The sequence below is a fragment of the Manacus candei genome, unplaced genomic scaffold (assembly GCF_025592945.1).
Source record: "Manacus candei isolate 608988 ecotype Guabito, Panama unplaced genomic scaffold, ASM2559294v1 h1tg000023l, whole genome shotgun sequence".
Classification (NCBI taxonomy): Eukaryota; Metazoa; Chordata; class Aves; order Passeriformes; family Pipridae; genus Manacus; species Manacus candei.
The window spans coordinates 25,982,593-26,002,841 of record NW_026138071.1 but is presented as its reverse complement, the minus strand read 5'-3'; the positions used below and the strand labels follow the sequence as shown (position 1 = coordinate 26,002,841).

General features: G+C 43.0%; 1 protein-coding gene across 19 annotated transcripts in view; it reads left to right on the top strand.

Moving 5' to 3' along the window:
• Positions 1-20,249, top strand: part of MAP2 (microtubule associated protein 2) — a 252,875-nt gene that overhangs the window by 212,731 nt on the left and 19,895 nt on the right. For 11 of the 19 annotated variants that reach the window (XM_051787743.1, XM_051787741.1, XM_051787742.1 and 8 more), the window contains 7 exons: positions 688-4,449; positions 4,700-4,906; positions 5,288-5,422; positions 11,485-11,546; positions 15,383-15,556; positions 16,891-17,044; positions 19,210-19,553. In XM_051787743.1, coding sequence (XP_051643703.1) covers positions 688-4,449; positions 4,700-4,906; positions 5,288-5,422; positions 11,485-11,546; positions 15,383-15,556; positions 16,891-17,044; positions 19,210-19,553 — 4,838 coding nt within the window. The remainder of the gene's footprint in view (positions 1-687; positions 4,450-4,699; positions 4,907-5,287; positions 5,423-11,484; positions 11,547-15,382; positions 15,557-16,890; positions 17,045-19,209; positions 19,554-20,249) is intronic. The other 8 variants (XM_051787753.1, XM_051787755.1, XM_051787757.1 and 5 more) reach the window with 6 other exon arrangements.

The window sequence follows — 20,249 nt, the reverse complement described above, 5'->3', positions numbered from 1 at the left end:
GTTACAGCTGTAGTTGACTGGCCATTTCAAAGACCAGACCTTCAACATCTGGGTCTATTAATAGATCTGTTGCTGATTTACACATGGTGGTCTCGTGACAGAAGTGAGATTTTTGTCATTTGCCAAAGTGAATGTTAAAAGGTGGTACAATTAAAAAACCAGCCTCTTCTGGCACTTGCAAAACTTTTTGCTTGCATTATCTCTTTAGTTTAGGCTGCATGTAGAAGAAAAATGCCAAAAAGATGCAGAAATGTATAAATAAGTATGTTTTAAATATCAGCAGCACACAAATATACTATTGATTCAATTAAAGTTGCAGACTTTACTAATGCAAAACTAACATAAAGGTACAGAGCCCAGCAAAGCTACCAATGACGTGAGGATTATTTGTGGCTTTGCTGTTCTATACAAATCATGAAGATGAAGAATTCCCATGAAATCATCTCATTTCAGTGGTCACATTTATATGTGTAAAACTCACATTTTCACTATAAAACCTCATATATTGAAAGAAAACTAGGATTTAACACTCTAAAGCAGATTTCTCGGTGGATGGCCTTGCTGCATGTCTGCATCTTTCTTCCTCTCCATTCCATCATTCGTACCAAGGTGTTGTAAGCCACATGACTTGCCTGCCTGTAAGTGCTTTAAATAATATTGTTATAAAACCCAAACAAACTACTTCAGATTTCCTTGCAGCCACGAAGATGGAATTCCGTGTCCAGGAGGGCGCACGCCCTTTCGCAGCAGGACCATTGGACACAAAGCAACATGAATCTGGGAAAGACAGTAAGACTGTTGAGCAACCTAAATACGATGCCTTAGTTCCACAGCCAGCAAAAACAGAGGCTGTGGATAAAAAGGAACCAGAGAGCAAAGACAAAATGCCTTCACCTCCATCAGAAAGGGTCTTGGATACTGATTCACAGAAGAAAGGGGAAGCCAGTTTTGCAGAACCTGCTGCCAAACCTCCTGCTCCTCAAGAACAGAAGGACTTGTCATCTCAACTGCCTAAAGGGAGCAGGGCAGAAGAAAGGACTGGAGGTGTACCCTCATCAACCAACCAAGTTATGTCTATCAAATTTCCGGACGACCTTAAAGATGTCCAAGGTGTTGCCATCAGCTGTGGTGAAAGTTCTCTATTGCTACCAGAACACAAGGCAGAAGCAGCTAAAAGTGAACTTTCTTCAGGCCCATCTCCTGCTGTCCCCCAGGAGCTTTTGCTCAAAGACGCCTTCAAAACAAAACAGGAGCCCAGTAACGAACTGTTTGCCAAAGACCTCAGTAAAGATGACCAGATCCACGGAGACAGGATGTTAGCTCTGCAAGAAGTCTCAGCACTAACTGTAGATGGTCTGAAAACGCCAAGCACCCCAAAAATCCCTCCGTGGGGGGAGGAAAAGGACATGACCAAGGATGAGAGTGATGAGGAAGAAAGGTATGACTTCTATGATAAAGGGGAGGCTCGAATATTAGATGATGGTAAATTAACCACAAAACCTGAAGTTAAAACAATTTCCCTAGACAAAGCAGACTTTCAGAAGGATGGTGAAACTAAAAAGTCACCTGATACTCTCAAAACAGAAAAAGAAAAGGACCGAAGTGTGCTCCCAGCAACAATAGACATGAAAAAGGAGGCAGAGCCAAGCACACAGCTACTCCCAGCCAAGTTAAGCCATGAATGGACTCTTGAGAAAACAGTAGAGCACCCTGATACCACTCAGTTATCCGGAGTAATAGAGAAAGCCCCTGAGGCACCAGGTTTAACCACTGAAAAGACTTCTAGTCTTGAAGAAAAAGATGTTAAAAAAGATGCCAAGAAGGATAAGACAAGTGTTTCAGCTCCTCCTCAAATGAAAGAGGAGGAAGATCGTTCAGGAATGTCAAAGTATTTTGAAACCTCTGCTCTGAAAGAGGAAGCCTTCAAAGCAGATGGTCTGAAACAAGGCAGTGATTACTATGAGCTAAGTGACACTAAAGAGAGTATATATGAGCCTTATCAGAGAGGTCTTCTAATACCAGAAGATGAAGAGGAGGAGGAGGAGGAAGAATTACAGACAGAATTAAGTCAGCAGCAGGCTGTGCATGCTCACGAAATGGGGTACAGTACCCTGGCTCAGAGCTATACACCAGACACATCCGAAGAACCCAGCTCCCCAACAGAAAGAATGTTCACTATTGACCCCAAAGTCTATGGGGATAAGAGAGAACTTCACAGTAAAAATAAAGATGATCTGACTCTGAGCAGGAGTTTGGGACTTGGGGGGAGATCTGCAATTGAACAGAGAAGTATGTCTATTAACTTGCCCATGTCTTGCCTGGATTCAATAGCTCTAGGATTTAGCTTTGGTCGTGCACATGATCTTTCTCCCCTGGCTTCAGATATTCTAACTAACACTAGTGGAAGTATGGATGAAGGTGATGACTACTTGCCAGCGACCACACCAGCACTGGAGAAGGCCCCCTGCTTCCCCATTGATAGTAGAGAGGAAGATGAGCACGTTGCAGAAGAAAAAGCAACACCAGAAGAAAACGTCCAGCCTGAAACCTCAGTTGAATCATCTTTCCAGGCCAAAGATTATTACAAAAATGGGGCTGTCCTGGCTCCTGACCTGCCTGAAATGTTAGACTTGGCAGGGACAAGATCTAGATTAGCCTCTGTGAGTGCAGATGCTGAGGTGGCACAGAAGAAGCCAGTTCCTTCTGACGCTGTTGTGGAAGACAGCAGCACAGCCCTGCCACCTGTGACAGATGAAAACCACGTAATTCTTAAAGCTGAAAGTCAGCTGGAAGACTTGGGCTACTGTGTTTTCAATAAGTACACAGTCCCACTCCCTTCTCCAGTTCAGGACAGTGAGAATTTAACTAGTGAAACCTGTCCCTTCTACGAAGGCGCAGATGAGAAACTGAGACGCGGCTTGGCTCCCGACTTGTCTTTAGTGGAAGTGAAGCTGGCAGCTGCTGAAAAATCAAAAGAAGAATTCCTTAGGGAAAAGGACTTAGGTCAGCATGGTGAGTCAGTTCTGGTGAGGGACTTGGAGCAGGAGAAAAAAGAGAAGCTAGATACTGTGCTAGAAAGAAGTGAATATCAAGTTGACTCTAAAGAGGTCTGTCCCATTAAAGGAGCAGAGCCAGAGAAGACAAGAGCTGAGGCAATGTCAGAAAGGAAAGAAGAAAGTGTGACCGGTAAAGTTCATTTACCTGGTGATACCATGTTTGACAGAATACCTGCTTCACAGATAGCAGTAGAAAAGGATTCTGTTTCTTTGTTGATAGAGAAAGAGAAGACTCTTAGTGTTGTTCCTGAAATAGCCGAGACAGAAGCTTTGGTAAAACCAGATTACAATGCTATAAAGCACGATATGGAAGTAGCTGCAAGGAGAGCTGACCAAGAAAATCAGAGTCAGTTAGATGCTAAGATTGGTGAGATTGTTTCCTCTGTTAAAAGAGCAGAGGCTGAACCCAAAGACGCTCAGCAGAAAGATGAGACCATGTTCTCCAGAGAAGCAAAGGATGCAGATGTGCTTTCCAAGACTGAGCCTAGTTACATGAAGGATGGCACCAAACTGTCAGAAACAGAAATTAAGGAAAAAGTTCCTAAGCCTGATCTGGTACATCAAGAGGCAGTTGATAAAGAGGAGTCTTATGAATCTAGTGGAGAGCATGACCAAGCCCAAGAAGGTTTGAATGGAGAATCTGTGAAACCAGAGGATGTCAAAGCAGAACCTCCAAAACCTCCCATGTCTGGGGAAGAGTTACCTGCAGAGTTACCAGCAAAGGAGACTTCTATGGAGCAGCTCCTTTCCAAAGCTGAGCATCTCCGGGAAGAGCCTGCTGAGATCCAGATGGAGAGCATACCACAGCCTGCAGAAGGAGCTGAAAAGATTCCTGATACAGCTGTGAAACCTATGGAAACCCAAAAGCTGCTGCCATGTGAAGTGGCAGCTGGGGCCACAAAGGGGGAAGAACACGAGGAAGAAGAGGTAGAAGTAGAGCAAGAAGAAAAAGAAGAGGATAAACAGCATCTTGTGTCAGAAATGCCCCCAGGCTTTGGGGAGCCTGCTGCTAAAGAAATGCTAGCCAAGGGTAGCCCAGAAGCAGTGCCTGAACTGAAAGGCGTTATTGAATCAGTGGTGACAGTGGAGGATGACTTTATCACAGTGGTGCAGACAACAGTTGATGAGGGTGAATCTGCTTCTCACAGTGTGCGCTTTGCTGCTACTCAGCAAGAAGACATCGAAACAGGAGACTCCCAGGCTGAAGAGGAGCTGGAGGTTGAAGAAGTGGAAATTGAACCCAAGGAGGGCTCCCCAGAGGCTCCTGCTTCACCCCAAAGAGAAGAAATCCTGCTCACCGACTACAAGACAGAGATTTGTGATGATTACAAGGATGAAACAACAATTGATGACTCCGTCATGGACACAGACAGTCTCTGGGCAGACACTCAAGGTGTGCATTATCCTTTCTGTTTTGTCTGTTGAATATTTTTGCTTCCAAATCATAGTGATTGAAAAGCAAAATTATTACAGTTATAATAGTAATCTCAGCATGTTTCAGAAAAATGGTAAAAATAGTCTGCCTTTTTTTTAATTAATTGTCTGCTCTGTCTTCAACTGTTTTTTCCCCTGCTCCACCACAGTATTGTTAACATTTGTTACTAATCTTTTGTTTGTTGTTACAATTTGCTCTGATCCTACAGATGATGATAGGAGCATCATGACTGAACAGTTAGAGACTGTTCCTAAAGAGGAGAAGGCAGAGAGAGAATTGCGAAGATCATCTCTCGATAAGCATAAAAAAGAGAAACCTTTTAAAACTGGGAGAGGCAGGATTTCTACTCCTGAAAGGAAAATAGCTAAAAAGGAGCCTAGCACACTCTCCAGAGATGAAGTGAGAAGGAAAAAAGGTTCATATACCACTCCCTATTACAGTATTATTTTAATTTGTTTTATTTTCTTACTGTTTTACAGTACTATGCGGTTAATCTCTTGTACGTGATATGCACCGTAACAGTATTAATGGTGGTGTTTTTTTAATGAGACATTGTATAAATATATGAGAAGCCATGTGCAAGGCTCACTGCTCCACTGGCCCTGTTTCATTACAGACATCCCCACTGGCCACCGGGAACGCATCTGGCGCTTTCCCTCTTCGACGTTGCCCCCAGTAAAAGCGGCGCGTTGGGTTGTAGCTGTGGGGCAGTGGGCCTGCCACTTGATGTGTCATATGAAACTGTTTGCTGGGTTTCTTTCCTGATTCTGTGTTTTTGTGTTCTTTTTGTCCATAGCAGTGTATAAGAAAGCTGAACTTGCTAAAAAAACTGAAGTTCAGGCCCACTCTCCCTCCAGGAAAATCATTTTAAAACCTGCTATCAAATATACTAGACCAACTCATCTCTCCTGTGTTAAACGGAAGCAGACAGGTGACTGCATTCTGTTCAGTTATGCAATGTGGCTGGCAAACATAGACATTTTCTTTTGTAAATCTCATGGCTATAGCAGCTTCTCTATTATTTTTTTTCCTCCAAGAATATCAGTCTTCACAAGTAGTACTTTTTTTCTTTTTTTTAGTGTTTTGTACCATTTTTTCTTTTCTTCTTTCTTTCCTGGTATTTGTTTATTTGATAGAGGCCATGATCATGTATGCTTGTTGTTGCTTGGGCCTCCAAGTGCTGTTGTTGTAACTTGGCATCGTGCTTAGAGTGTGGTGTTCTAGGAATCTCTACTCATCATTCTATTCTTTTTTTTTTTTTAACTGACTTTTTTTTTCTGGTGGGAAAATGTTGACAGCTTAAACCATGGTATGCATTTCCATTATTTTGCTTTTTTACTCTCATGCATAATAAGAAGTGTTTCAGACTTATATTTTTGCTGATTGATGTTATCTGCATTGACAATTCCCGATCTGATGTTTATGCTGTACAGTCAAAATCCACAGGGGGAATCCAGCCACATGCAGCATGGAGCCGAGAGAGAAGAAATCTGGGCTCACCCTACGAAATGCATTCCAAGTAAAAATCTTAATATTGGTAGAGGAAGATGAAAGGAAGAAACAAATGATTCCTGTTACAACTTGATAGGTGTATCATTATTTGGAGGACCAAAAGAACTCTTTCAGCATTTTCTTCATATTATTAATTGTTCCTGTGAGTTCAGGGTGGAAGGATGAATATCTTGACTTAACTGGTGATCTTAAAAAAAATGCCCAGCTAAAAGAGGCCAGGTTTTCTGTCACATAACACAAACACATGCTGCAGTGGGTGTTTGAGTGAAACTAGGGCTATTAAGAGAAGAACAGTGCAGAACTGCATAGGTCTCTTCTCACGGCTTAGAAATTAATGGGAAGATTTATTACACATCATGTGGTTAAACAGAGCAATACCAAAAGTGTCCCTGGGAAGTCATTCCAATCTAGTTTTACACCATTGAGTCACTCCTGTTCTAAATGTAGACCAGACTCAGCAGGGAGGTCTGACTAGGGAAAATACAATAAGAAGATATGCAAGTTATAAGATATGCAGATATTTCTTAAGAAGATACGCAGATAAGTTATGCAAGAGTAGGTTTAATGCCATGCCTCAGCTGTGAAGGCTGTATTGTCTACTGGTTGTCTTCCATTATGTTGAGTTGGAAGGGACTCACAAGGATCATCAAGTCCAGCTCTTAGCCCTGCACAGGACCATTCCCAAGAGTCCCACCCTGTGCCTGAGAGTGTCATCCAAATGCTTCTTGAACTCTGTCAGACTTGGTGCTGTGACCACCTCCCCGGGGAGCCTCTTCCAGTGCCCAACCACCCTCTGGGGGAAGAACTTCTTTCCAATATCCAACCTAAACCTCCCCTGACACAACTTCTGGCCATTCCCTCGGGTTCTGTACTGGTCACCACAGAGCAGAGATCAGTGCCTGCCCCTCCTCTTCCCCTCACGAGGGAGTTGTAACTGCAGTGAGGTCTCCCCTCAGTCTCCTCTTCTCCAGCTGAACAGACCAAGTGCCCTCAGTCGCTCTTCACATGGCTTCCCCTCAAGGCCCATCACCATCTTTGTTTTCCTCTTTTAGATGCTCTCTAATAGCTGAATATCTTACTTATATTTCAGTGCCCAAAAGTGCCACAATATTCCAGGTGAGGCTGCCCCAGGTCAGAGCAGAGCAGGACAATCCCCTCCCTCGACCGGCTGGCGATGCTTTGCCTGATGCCCCCCAGGACATGGTTGGCCCTCCTGGCTGCCAGGGCACTGCTGACTCAGGGCCAACTGGCCATTGACCAGGACCCCCAGGTCCCTTTCCTTGGCACTGCTTTCCAGCACCTCGTTCCCCAGTCCGTCCATACATCAGAGGTTGCCCCATCCCAGGTGCAGAATCCGGCCCTTCCCTTGAACTTCCCATGGTTGGTGATTGCCCAGCCCTCTAATTTGTTGAGGTCTCTCTGCAGGGCCTCCCTGCCTTCGAGGGAGTCAACAGCTCCTCCCAGTTTTGTGTCATCTGCAAACTTGCTCAGTGTCCCTTCCAGTCCTGCGTCCAAGTCATTTGTGAGATGCTGAAGAGCACAGGGCCCAAGATGGAGCCCTGCAGAACCCCACAGGGACAGGTGGCCAGTCTGATGTCACCCCAGTCACTATTACCCTCTGTGCTCGACCTGTGAGCCAATTGCTCACCCACCACATGATGTGTCCAGCTCTGGGCTGGACATTTTGTGCAGAAGGATCCTGTGAGAGTCACTACTGAAAGCTTTACTGAAATCTCAAAAGGATTACATCAACTGGCTTCCTGTGATCAGCTAGGTGGGTTACCTTGTCAGAGAAGGAAATCAGGTTTGATATGCAGGACTTTCCTCTCAGGAAGCCTTACTGGCTGTGACTGATGACAGTGTTGTCTTTGAGGTGTTTTTTCCATACTTCCCAGAATAATCTTCTCCATAACTTTACCAGGCACTGAAGTCAGACTGATAGGCCTGTAGTTTCTGGGGTCCATCGAGAATTTTTTTCACTGTTTGTAGCAAGGTTTGAGAAAAAAAACACATCACATCTGAGCTGTACACCCCTACTCATCCTCCTCTACATCCTCTTCCTCCCCCTGATCCCACTACAGGGCTCAAGTCCCCAACTCTGAGGCACTGAAACTCTGCATTTTTACCTGTGAATTCCCACATTTTAATTTATGATAGATTTTTCTTTTTCTTGCCCTTCTTCGAAATCAGGACAATATTCACCAGCTTCTGGGTGGGACCTCTCCAGATTCCCAAGACCAGTCAAAAAACATGGAGAGAGGTTGTGCAATGATATCAGCAGCTCTTTGAGGATTCTGGGATGAATCCCAGGGGATCATACTAATTCTCTGGGCAGCCTGAAGACTGCTCTCGTCATGTCCAGAGTTGAAATTTTGCTGGAATTTTTCCTCCTGTTAGCAAAGATTTTGAACTTAATGGCTTCATGGTTGCTGTGGCCAGGACCGCCACCAATCTCTGCTCCGCTCACGAGATCCGCTCCGTTGACAAGCAGCAGATCAAGGAGGGCATCTTTTCCAGTCAGCTTCCTTAAGACACCACACCTTGCTCTTGTGACTGACTCTGGTCCTTCTACTTGCCCCTCTCAGGAGAAATGGAGTGAGGGAAGGAAAGGCTGGTCCATGCCCCTCTGAATTGCACTGATGGCTCCTCCTCAGTTTGCAGTCTCTGGGCTCTCCTAACTTTCACTCTAGACCAGAACTACCCAAGAGTGAGGAACGTACAAAACGATTAAAAACAACCCTTCTTGCTTTTTCTTGCTGTTTGCTGAAGCACAGCTTGATAGCTCAGAAGTCATGACCCATAATTCACATATTCTTTCAAAAGCCCCAGGGAGTTCAATAAGCTGTGGAAATGGGGGGAAAATAATGTAGGCTTTTTAGTGTTCTTAACTTCATCTAGACCTCTACAGCCATGTGGTCATGCTGTTTTACCCTCAAGTACTTTACTGCTACCTCCTCTGAATTATTCTGGCCCATAGCATCCTGGAGAGGCCTGAGTCATACAAATGGACTTGCATAAGGAAATCTGCCCTGTGCCTTAAATGTGCACTGCCTGGCAACAGTCAGAGCTTTTTCTCTCTCACTCCAATACATAGTAAAGCAGATATATTAGTCAAAATGAAAAACTACCTTCCCGTACTTTTAAATGCTGAGGTGGAAAGCAACCAAAATGATGGACATAAAACTAATGAGGTTTGAGCTCTAAAGCAGAGGAGCTTGAACCATGCCACAGAGTGAACAAAAATATCTCTTAGAATGTTTCAGTGTCCTCATGGTTGCTGGAAAATTTACAGTATCCATTATTTTCTTCTACCTCACGTTTTTGTACTTCCTGATGGGACTTGAGGGGAAGCCATGAGAAAGAGTGCAAAGCTATGTGATACTCTAAGAGTGCACGTGGCCCATATGTTATCCTGTGTATCATTGAGCTTGAACCTGTCATTCAGCTCTTTCCAAGATCTGGAATCTAGGACGTTGTCTCTCTCCAATTTTCCTTTTTTCTAAAATCTAGCACCATTTCTTGAAGCCAGTTTTGACTGTCAGTGCTTCCTGTTTCGAGTGGTCTTGTCAGCTTTAGTGATGCCTGGCTAATGCAGCCCCCCAAAAGTCACTTGGCAGTGTAGTCTATAGAGCTTTGAGTGTGTGGCAGTCAGTTAAAATGTCCATATTGCATTTATTGTGACTTTAAAATGAAACATGCCCAGTTATGATACAACCAAAATAAGATTATAAGATATAAGAAATAAGTTATTAGATACTACCAAAAAAAGTTGATATTTGCTTTTATTTTCTGTGTAGTGGCCCAACAAATTACATCTTTGTAATTTGTATCAGAAAAAAAAATTCCCATATCACTGGTAAGCACTGGCAAACACCAGTAACTTAGATCAACATATCCACGAGGGAGGGGCTGCTTTTTGAGAGGCTCATCCTTGACATTTGAAAAACAAACTGTGTGGCCAGCCCAGAGCAAAGAGTTGTGAAGTCTTTGCCTTGACTGGTGTAGCTCCCATGAGGGAAACCCCAGCCTGGGTTGTTTGGTCAGAGGCTGTGAAATGCCACTGCAGCTCTGCCACCAGAGGAGTGCTTTGGTGACAAGGCCAGAACAATGACCTGGCTGTGACACACTTCTGTTCCTTGTCTTCAATTCTGGGGTCACCCCCCTGAGGTAAAACATGTTTGTTGTGTATTTAAGCCACAGGGCCTGTAGAGATCTTGTATTCAGATGGTGAAGTTGTGGTGCTTTCAGGTACATCAGCACAAGCAGCTCAGCACAGTCACAGTGGTGACTGGTTAGTGTTCAATGCTAGGAGGAGGAGGAGGAAAGAAGCTATTTGCGATTATTTAATCAGAGAAGAGATGCAAAACAGACCCAAACCAGCAGTAACAGATGTGATGAAGTGTGACATGGAAGGGCTGTGTTGTATTTATTCCTGTTACAAATTCAGAAGAACTGAAGTGCACAGTTAAATATTCTTTTCCTCCTCACAAGTTTTCTCTCCTACTCCTCGATTTTTTTAAGTGTATATATATATATATATATATTATATATATATATTAAGAGGGCAGAACTAGAGTGGGAAGTGTGACAGAAAACCAGGGATGATCTCATTACACCTGGGAACCACACTGGAAAAGGAAAAAATTAACCTGACCTGTCCTGTATGAGGCATTAGGGTTGGTTTTAGGGTTGGAAAACAGTTGGGTTCATAGCAGAAGGTTGTCATTTGTGCCTGTTGTCCTTGCTTCTGTGTTTACCAAGGGCATCCTGGCACAGGTATCAGACGATTTCACATCTAATTTTTGAGTGGTTCATCACTTCCTAAGTGGCAGCACTGGGGTGAAGCTTTCCAAAAAGCTGCCCCATTCAAAAACTTGAGATGGAATCCTAAATCAAAAAGAAAAATCTTATCTCAAACCATGTTGTATCAGATAAATGAAATACTGAATCAACATACTTGATGTCCCAGATATAAATTGGATTTCTGAAGTCTAGGGGCTTAGTTGACCTTGTTGACACAACTAGGATGATAATTCAGCAGTGAATCTCTCTCCTTCCATTAGGAATGTTGGCTAATATGTTAGAGGCCTCTCTTAAAATTTTAGTTTGTGGGTGACTTAAAGGTGCCTAATTTTTAGAGGACAGTCCTGAAAATCAGAATACTAAGTTGTCTGAGGATCAACCTTCAGACCAGAGACTCTTTTAGCTGTCAGCTATTTCTTGAACTTTTTTAGTTTCTAGACTTTTAGGAATATGAATACAAAATTTCAATTTGTTTGAAACATATACCATTTTACCTCAAGTAAGATGAATACAGGAAATTACTAAGTACATTTCTGTATACAGTTCAGTGAGAGTAATTCACAAAGTACTTGCTTTGCACATGAGTTCCAAGGCATTTAATTGTTCTATCAAATGTACTAAATAGAAATGCTTCTTATTATTGTTTTTAACTATCAAGTCTTTCTTTGGGTTTCTCAGCAGCAGGTGGTGAAACAAACCAGGCTCCTGGTGTATTTAAACAAGCAAAGGAAAAACTCTCAGTGAGTAAAATCATCTTATTGTTCATCTTTATAATCTCCCTTTGTCCTTATTTCACATTTTTTTTGTGTTAATTCAGTAAGTAATTGTGTGTTCCATTTAAAATTGGTTTGCCATATTCATTCTTCATTGAAAAGGGTAATTAAAACCACCTTTCCTGAATAACCTCTGAAGCACAGTCCCAGGTAGTAGTTGGTGACAGTTTGCAGATCCATGGGGGCCACACAGACTCCAAACTGCAGGAGCTGGAGTCTGATCATCATTTTGAGCCATGTCATCCTGTGGGATAAGCTGTGCACCTTGCCCCTTTCTGCAGAGCCACATTTGCATTGCAGCCTTGCTCGATTGCTGTGAAGGCAGAAACCCTCCTCCAGGACTCACTGTGTGTCTTCATTCCATAGCCAAGAGTTCTGCAGAGGCCAGGCCTGTGTGGAAGTCAGTGGCCAGTAGAATTTATAAGTGACTCAGTGCTTTGAGAGTGGCCATTTCCTGGGCTGCTGATTGCTGCCTGTGTTCCAGCCTCAGTTAGGTGCCCTGCCTCCAGCTGCTCTACAGCCTGTTCTGCCCTCTTTGTCTGGCGCTCCTCAGCAAGTGCTGCCTTACTCTGTGCTGACCCTGTGCTCTTTCTGTCCCATCATTCCAAAATCCCCAGGAAACCAACCTTCATTCTCTCTCCCCATGCAAATATTCTTTCTGTGACACTGACACACGCTAATTCACATCTGCAACACAACAATACTTTGTCATTGTCAGCCATCATTAACAATTAAGAAGTTCCTTACAATTCCTCTAAATTTCCTAATATACTTCCTAATATATTCCATGGCTGATTTGTTTCATCTGTTAAACCAGATTGTCAGTTCTTTGGGGAACAAAAAACTCTGTCACATGAAGTGCTACACACTATTTATGAATTGCACAAAACTGTTAGTGCTGAGAGCAGCATAACTGAGTGGAGGATTTGGAGGAGCCATGGTTTTTCAGGTCTGACCCATTTCAGACCCATAACTGGGGAACTGTTAGAACTTCTTTACAAGTTCAGTGAGAAATACCTGGGCAGGTTTCTGGGCTGAGTCAACAGTATGTTTCATTATGGTCTTTTCTTGGGGGATGATCAACACACAGGAGAGTCAATACTTGAGCAATTTTCAATGCTTGTGGAGTGCTCCAAGTATAAGCACTGCAAAATCATTCTGTGCAATTATCGTTCTATATGCCTTTCGTTTTTCTGCCCTCTGTGTCCTAGCAAAGATTAGAAGTCTGTCCCCTGCTTACCTGCTCTCCCTGCTGCCTCACCTCTCTGATTGCCACACGCACACAACTCTTGGACATTTTCTCTTCTGTGCCTTGTCTTTGTCTCTGCTTTTATAAAGATCTGTCCCTTTTTTTGTTGCTCTTTTTTCTTTGGGATTTTCAGCTTTTTTATGTCCTTCAAGTGCAGCCTTTTCCTCTCCACTGGTAATGTTAGATCATCCAACCCAGTCAGTTTTGTTGTCCATGTTCAGACTGCAGTTTACACACTGCTTTGCAGAACAAGTTCAGGGAAGGCTGAGCAGTTCCATCTGCTGGAAGGAGCTGTGTACCTGCAGTTCACAGCAAGATGATGAGAACACCTGTCATGTGTTAGGAACACCTCTGAAATAAAGTGAGAGTTCTGCATCCCCACTTCAGCAATCCACGAGTTTCAGTCAGGGTCACATAGATCTTTTTGGGCAGCTGGCCCTTCCAGCAGAGGTCAAAGGTAATGTGTTGCTAACAGAGAAGCAGAGTTTTCTGGGCAAAGCACAGGCAGGGACTGAGACATGGTTTCTTTGCTTGTTCTACCGTCTTTGAGCATGTTACTTAGGTCTGGTTAGGCCAGATTCTGCCACTATTACTGATGCTAAAAAGTGCCTTGCTCCCTAAATAACATGAGGGGGATCTGGACTGTGATAGTCTCAGAGCAGTGCACTAACTCAAGGTCATGCCTTTTCCCCAGCTGTTCCACTGGCAGATCTCAGTGTCATCCATCTTTAGCATGCCCATTAGATCCAGGTATTCACGGAGAACACTGTGCCATGTGAGTGAAAAGGATGATGTCTCTGCACTGGGACTAAAATCTTAGTCTGTAAGAGTTTTCTCTCTTACAGAATGTTTTCCTCTTGTTATAAGGGAAACATTTTGCATGATCCACAAATTGAAAAAGGCAGAAACCGCTGAATGAACACTTGGACCTCAGACTGTGCATGCTTAGTTACATCTCAAGTTAAGAAAGCCGACTGAAAAGTGTTCACAGAATGTCTGCTTCTTTGGGACCACCCACCCACCTGCTCCCACCGAGTTTCAGCATAATAAACACCTTAGTGGGTTTGTAAATTGGGCCCAGAGTTTCACAGGTGGATGAGACCCATAAAGTGAACTATGACAAACCAGTCGAAGTCCAGGGAAGCCTTTGATGTGACAGGAACACATATTCCACAGTTTCTGTGTAAAATAATTATTCAGTGGTTTTTCAGAGGCATAAATATGTCGCAAAACTCATTCTAGGAATACATTCTTGATAGTAAAGCACTTCCATCCTTTGAACTAATTCCTTGTCTTGCTACTTGGTATGGATGATGGCATCCAGTAGAACTCCTCTCAGCTGTGTTGTAGGACTGGAATTGTTTGTTAGGCAGTTCTGCAACTCTTAATCATGTGGGTAATGTCATGGATGACATTCAGCACACTAGTCTCAGTTTTACATAGGTTGGGTATGCAGCTTAAGCCAGAGGCCTGTCAGGGCTGGACTGCCCATTCTTTTCTCATTTTCTAATAAAGAGCAACTCATACACTTTTTCTGATAGTTGAGAAAGTCTAGGGGATGAACTTAGATCAAATGCCAAATTTTCTGTGGCTCAAATTCCATACAAATCCCAGAATGACTTGCTCATTGGGATTGTTCATATGTGTAATTTCATGTTAGTATGACTACAGAGAGAATCAGGACTACCAAGGTAACACCCTAGCAGTTGTTCTTTGTAGTATCAGTTGTATCTGTGGAAGAGAAGAAAGTGTTACTTAAGCAAGTAGTCCTATTCTGTTTCAAGGAAATTCCTATTTGTAATGCAGTTAGGTGCTCCTAATTGTCAACAAAGATTTTTCTATCTATCCTGTTGGGTTTTAATTGTTCTTTCAATGGGATGTTGTTATTCAGAAACAAACAAGTATCTGTTCACAATGACATATCATGTCAGCTTTTCAACCACATACAGGTTTCCTTATCCCAGCACTCCACACTGTCAATATAGATTTATGAATTTCTGTGGATGACACCAAATGCACAGAATGCAGTATCTGAAGTGCAGTAGGGATTTTGTCTGTACACAGTGGCACAAGAAGCAATACTGTCTTGTCCTCTTGCTGTTGTGGGAATATAACTGTTACAACTTTACTTTTAAGATTCCCACTGTTTTATTCTTGATTGTAACCTGGAGGGATATATTTCAAATGCACAACTTTAAAGGACTAGGATCTCTTGGTGCTCCTGGAACTTTGCACTTGTTTCTTATGCAGCCAACCAGCAGTTGTACCAGTTAAATGTCACTCCTGGCACCAGCTTTGTTCTATTAACACAAGACCAAAATAGCATGTGGAGAAAAAGGCACTTCCTCAAGTCAGTAACTCAGACCCAGATGGTTTCAGTCAAACAACACAAAACTGAAAATTCCATGCAAGTCAGATCTGCATAGACACATTACCAGACACAGGAAAAGTATTAATTCATAGCTCGGCTTTTTATTTTTGGTCCATGTTGTGTGCATTTTCCTTTTGTTTAGCTTCATGTTGTGTTTTCTTTTGTTTGTTTTCTCATGACTAGACTGCTTCTTTGTCAAAGATTCCTGCCTCAAAGTCTAGAGCAAAGTCATTGCTTCCTCCAAGACCCAGCTCAGCTTGCTCATTAACCACTAAAAGGGCCACTATTCTCGATACAGACAGTTACTATGTTCAGCCCTCCTCAGCAGGCCCAAGAGACCCAAAAACAGATGCTAAGGTAAGGTTAGCAGAGTTTGGAGAGAGAGGTCGGAGATCGTAGGTAAACTCCATGGATCATATTTTCTACCCACTGAATTTGAGTAATTCTTTGTGAAGCTTACGTGGGATTACTTACATCCAGTGGCAGGAAAACTGATTATCAGGCTACAAGACCTGTACTAGAAAATGGATAAAAACGAAGGAGATTCATCAGAGGAAACAGAAGTGACAAAAGTTATAACTAGAAAGACATATCTTCTTTCTGTGGATGATATGGATGCTGCTTTATTGACTGCTAAGAAGTTACACCCGTTTTCATGTGAGTAAGTGGTAAAGAACAGCAGGACTGATTTGCCTTCCAATTTTAAAAAAAATGTAATTTTCAACCAATTAATATTCTTTGAAATCTAATTCAGTCCCCAGTGTAGGAGGGAACAGTTCTAATCACCAGCAATAAGGGCAGAATCCAAATGCTCTAGGAATCAAATTTAGTCAATGCATAGGACTTTGTTGAAGAAGTTGCAGGACATGTTTGGCAGTCCATCACACCTTCCCTGTGCTTAGATTTCACTTGTGTTTGAAATCTACATTATGCTGATTGACTATCCCCATTTAAAAATTGTTTTCACTGTTGACTTCCATTTTCTTTGTAATACAGTGCTTGCTGTGTCTTTTACTGATTGGGATCATCATCATTTGTTTTTGGGAGGAATATCTGCTTATGCAAGGCTGTCTTTGGCTGCCCATCCCCTAAGTTCAAAAATATTCTAATATACATGTCCATTGCTCTAATGGTAAAGAGAGGTTTACTTTGCCATGGTAAAGAGAAGGTATGCACTGATTTCAAAAAGTAATAATTTTAGTACAGAAGGAAATAAAACACTAGGATTGATAATGCTGCACCAAAAAAAAAAAGGTGTAGCTAAAAATTTTTCTCCAAAAAAAAATTACAAGTTAGTGTTAGTTTTCAAAAATGAAAAAATCACACAACACCCAACAAACTACCATGGAGTGTATTCTGGGCACACATAGTGCAGTTACTTTGCAGGTAAACACACATAGGAATTTCACACTTGAGCTTAAGAGAATTCTTTTACTTTGAACTTGAATTTGCATTAAAAGCAAACCTTTGGGTAGCTCAGAAATGACTGTCAGGTGTTTCCATGCAGTAAAGAAGCACCAAGGAGCAAAGCAGAGCATGGAAGGGGACTGGGTCCCCACAGGTTCCTGTGTGAGGAGTAAACTGAGCCCATAGGGTGAAGTTTCGCTCTCTGTATATAGACTGAGAGAAATCACAGCCCACAGAGTGAGTTTTGAAAATTAAACCTCCCTTTTCTATTTTACTGCCATCAGGATGGAGTAAGCAAGAGTCCTGAGAAGCGTTCCTCTCTACCGAGACCTTCCTCTATCCTTCCTCCTCGACGAGGTGCATCAGGAGACCGAGACAGAGAGGAGAACTCTCTCTCCCTCACAGCTTCTCTTTCCTCTTCAGTACGACGGACCACCCGTATGTTTTTTTGCATATTAACCTTCTCCTCCTGTTGCGGGTGTCTCCACCATTGTTACATTTGTCACATTGCCATAGCAGGATGTGTGCCTACCTTTGACACTGAGGGGCAGGTCTAGGGTGTGCTGTTGGAAATCAGAGCCCCACAGGCTGGTTTTGTTCAGATACCAAGTGCCTGAAACTGGGGACGGGATACCCCTGCGATGCCCAGAGCCAGGACTGCTGCCCAGACTAGTAGGAGATGCCTTTGCAACGAGCACAGAGCTGGGCACAGTATTTAACATGCAGCATTTACAAACAGCAGCAAGAAGTAATGAGTCAAAACTGAAGAAGGCAACACAGAATATTCTGAGGGATCTTGGAAAACCGAACGTGATAGTTACAGTCGTTAGTTTGCTGTTTCCCAGTAGTTACCTTCCTGTACTCTCATCCTAGGATGAAATCTCTGCTGAGAATTGAATGTTAGCTAGTGGAGTGACTCACTGGCGGGAGCTGGGATAGTGAACCAGCTAGGTCCTTTTATGAGGACCAAAGATACCAGATCACAAGTGAAAAGGAATTACAGGTCAAAGAGAATTTTACCAAAACCCCCAGAATTTTCAGCTAGATTTGCATTCAGCCCAGGCCTGAGAACTCACATGTGGCTTCCTGCTTTCCAATAAGAATTCCTCTGTTTTCTGTCTTTAGAAACCAATGCAACCCTTTTTAATACAGCTTAAGGGAAGTAGATTATTAAATTCTTCAAAAAAAAGTCCTTTGAAATTCTTGTGTGATGCTCCAAGAGTAAAACAGAGACCCTTTGTAAGCACAGTGCCCCCCAGCTGCCACAGAAGCCCATTCTTCTGACTGAGAGTGAGGGGCCATTGAGTATTTGCCAATGTAGTAAAGGGCTGAGGAAAGAAAAATAAATATACCAAAGCTGCAAGGAGGTGGGGAAAAAAATTAATTCCCCGTCTGTCTCAGTTAGTATAGTGAGAGGCTTTAGGGTTGGTTTGGAAAGAAAAAAAATGTTCAGGGAAACTGGAGCTGAGGGAAGTATGTTCAGTGTATCTAATGAATAGTGTAGAGCAAAGAGTGTCCCCAGACCCCAGGGGCAACAGTGTGTTAGGTTTGGGCCACCATCATTGCATAAACAGAACAGTTAGAAAATACTTTAAATAAGAATTTGCTTAGTCCCACTGGATGCTTTAGAGAGGCCCAGTGGATGTATAATTCCTGCACATCTTAAGGTGAACTATAACATGCTCCCATTTGGCGTTGAGGTTCCCAGGCCTGAGGGGTTGCTCTGGTCCTTCTCTCCCTCAGTATTCTCAGCGAAGCTTTACTTTAAGCAGCAATGGAGATATCTCAGCTTTTGTTTATTTATATTTGAGAGTTAGGAGCAGAGCTGGCTGCAGAAAGCACAACTAAACTGATCCTTCTACTCAGTGAAAAGGACTGGCAATGCCATAAACACTGAATGAAGCTGCTACAAAATGATATAGTTGTTTGGGGTTTTTTGACTTGCATGCAGATGTATCTAGAATCTAATTTTATAAAGGTTGCCTCCTGTAATGGCTTTCTTTCACTGCACTAATGAAAACCAGCGACTGAATGTGAAGACATCTGCCTATCCACACAGCAGAGCCGTGGCTTGTGCTCAGCTGAATGCCCACCCAGGGTTCAGCTGCAGATTACCAGCAGTGGCATGTGACCAGCAGCAGCCAGGCACTCAGAGCCTTTAGTTCCAGGAATACCATCAGAATTTTTCCCACTTTCTCTTTTGATGCCCAAATCCACTGAAATTGGTGACAGCATTCTCACTGGCTAGTCAGGTTGTTGATCGGATGAAGTCCCAAAGGTTAGATTCCAAGGGTGCTTCTTATCCTTTCCCCAAAATGGAAGTAAGTGTGATGTTGTGCCTCATTTAGCAAGCTTTGCAGGAAGCATAGGTGTTGTGGGAAGCAGCTATGTTACAGAATGGAGAGCTCAGTCACTGTTGGGGGGCAATGGCTCAACCTCTCAAGGCAGGGTAACTCCTGGCAGGTTGATTAGCAAAGGAAGGCACAGAGACAGACATACAGGCTGCTGTTCCTGCTTGGCACGCAGGAACGATCTTGGGAGTACAAAGGGAAGAAGAGATGTATTTCTGTGCCCCTAATGCTGTTTTTCTTTCTTTCATGTAGGATCAGAGCCAATTCGTAGCAGAACAGGAAAAAGTGGAACTTCTACCCCCACTACTCCTGGCTCCACTGCCATCACTCCAGGGACACCACCAAGCTATGCCTCCCGTACCCCAGGCACCCCAGGGACACCCAGCTACTCCAGAACCCCCCACACTCCTGGGACCCCCAAATCTGCAATACTGGTACCTACTGAGAAAAAAGTTGCCATAATTCGCACTCCTCCTAAATCTCCAGCCACTCCAAAGCAGCTACGAGTTATTAACCAGCCTCTACCTGACCTCAAGAATGTCAGGTCCAAAATTGGATCAACGGATAATATCAAATACCAGCCTAAAGGAGGGCAGGTATGGATTCCACTCATTATGTTCATCCATGTGCAGTTAATCTTATGTGTGCAACTCTGGGATAGGTATGGGATACAAGCCATTTTGAGTCACCTTGCAAAGCTGCTTCTATTGTCCATATGCCTTGATTGTTTAGGTAATGTTAAATGGCATGGACAAAGGCAATCTTCAGAAAGCATTTTGTGACCTGAAAACTAACAGTGCCTCATTGAGATCAGCTGAAAAAAATTCAAACAAGAGTTTGAACTCCATGCCATGGATACATTTCAGCCTGAGTCTCTGCAGTTGCTGCTTACTTAGTCTTCCTCAGTACCAGCAAATAAAAGACTTGGTTTAATTTAAGCAAGTTGAAAAGCAACCCAGATAGATGTGAGCAGGATCACATAGCACCATTGCTCTTTACTGTGCCATTTTATATGACATGTGCATTGTGTTGAAGTTAAGGAGGGTTGCAGTAAAGATGGTGGAAGGAGGCAGACTTAACTGTTCTTCTTGCTGCAGGGTTTGAATAAGCAGGAATAGGGCTTAAACTGTATAAACTAGAGGGTGTTTATAAGAAAACTGTACACATAAGAATGTGTAATAAGACAGATCAGGATTTTCTTTTCTCACCTTCTGAAAGAACAGGAATTCTGTGACATCTTGATGTGATTAAAGCTGAAAAAAGAGGTAATTTCATACCTTTCAGTCGTGCAA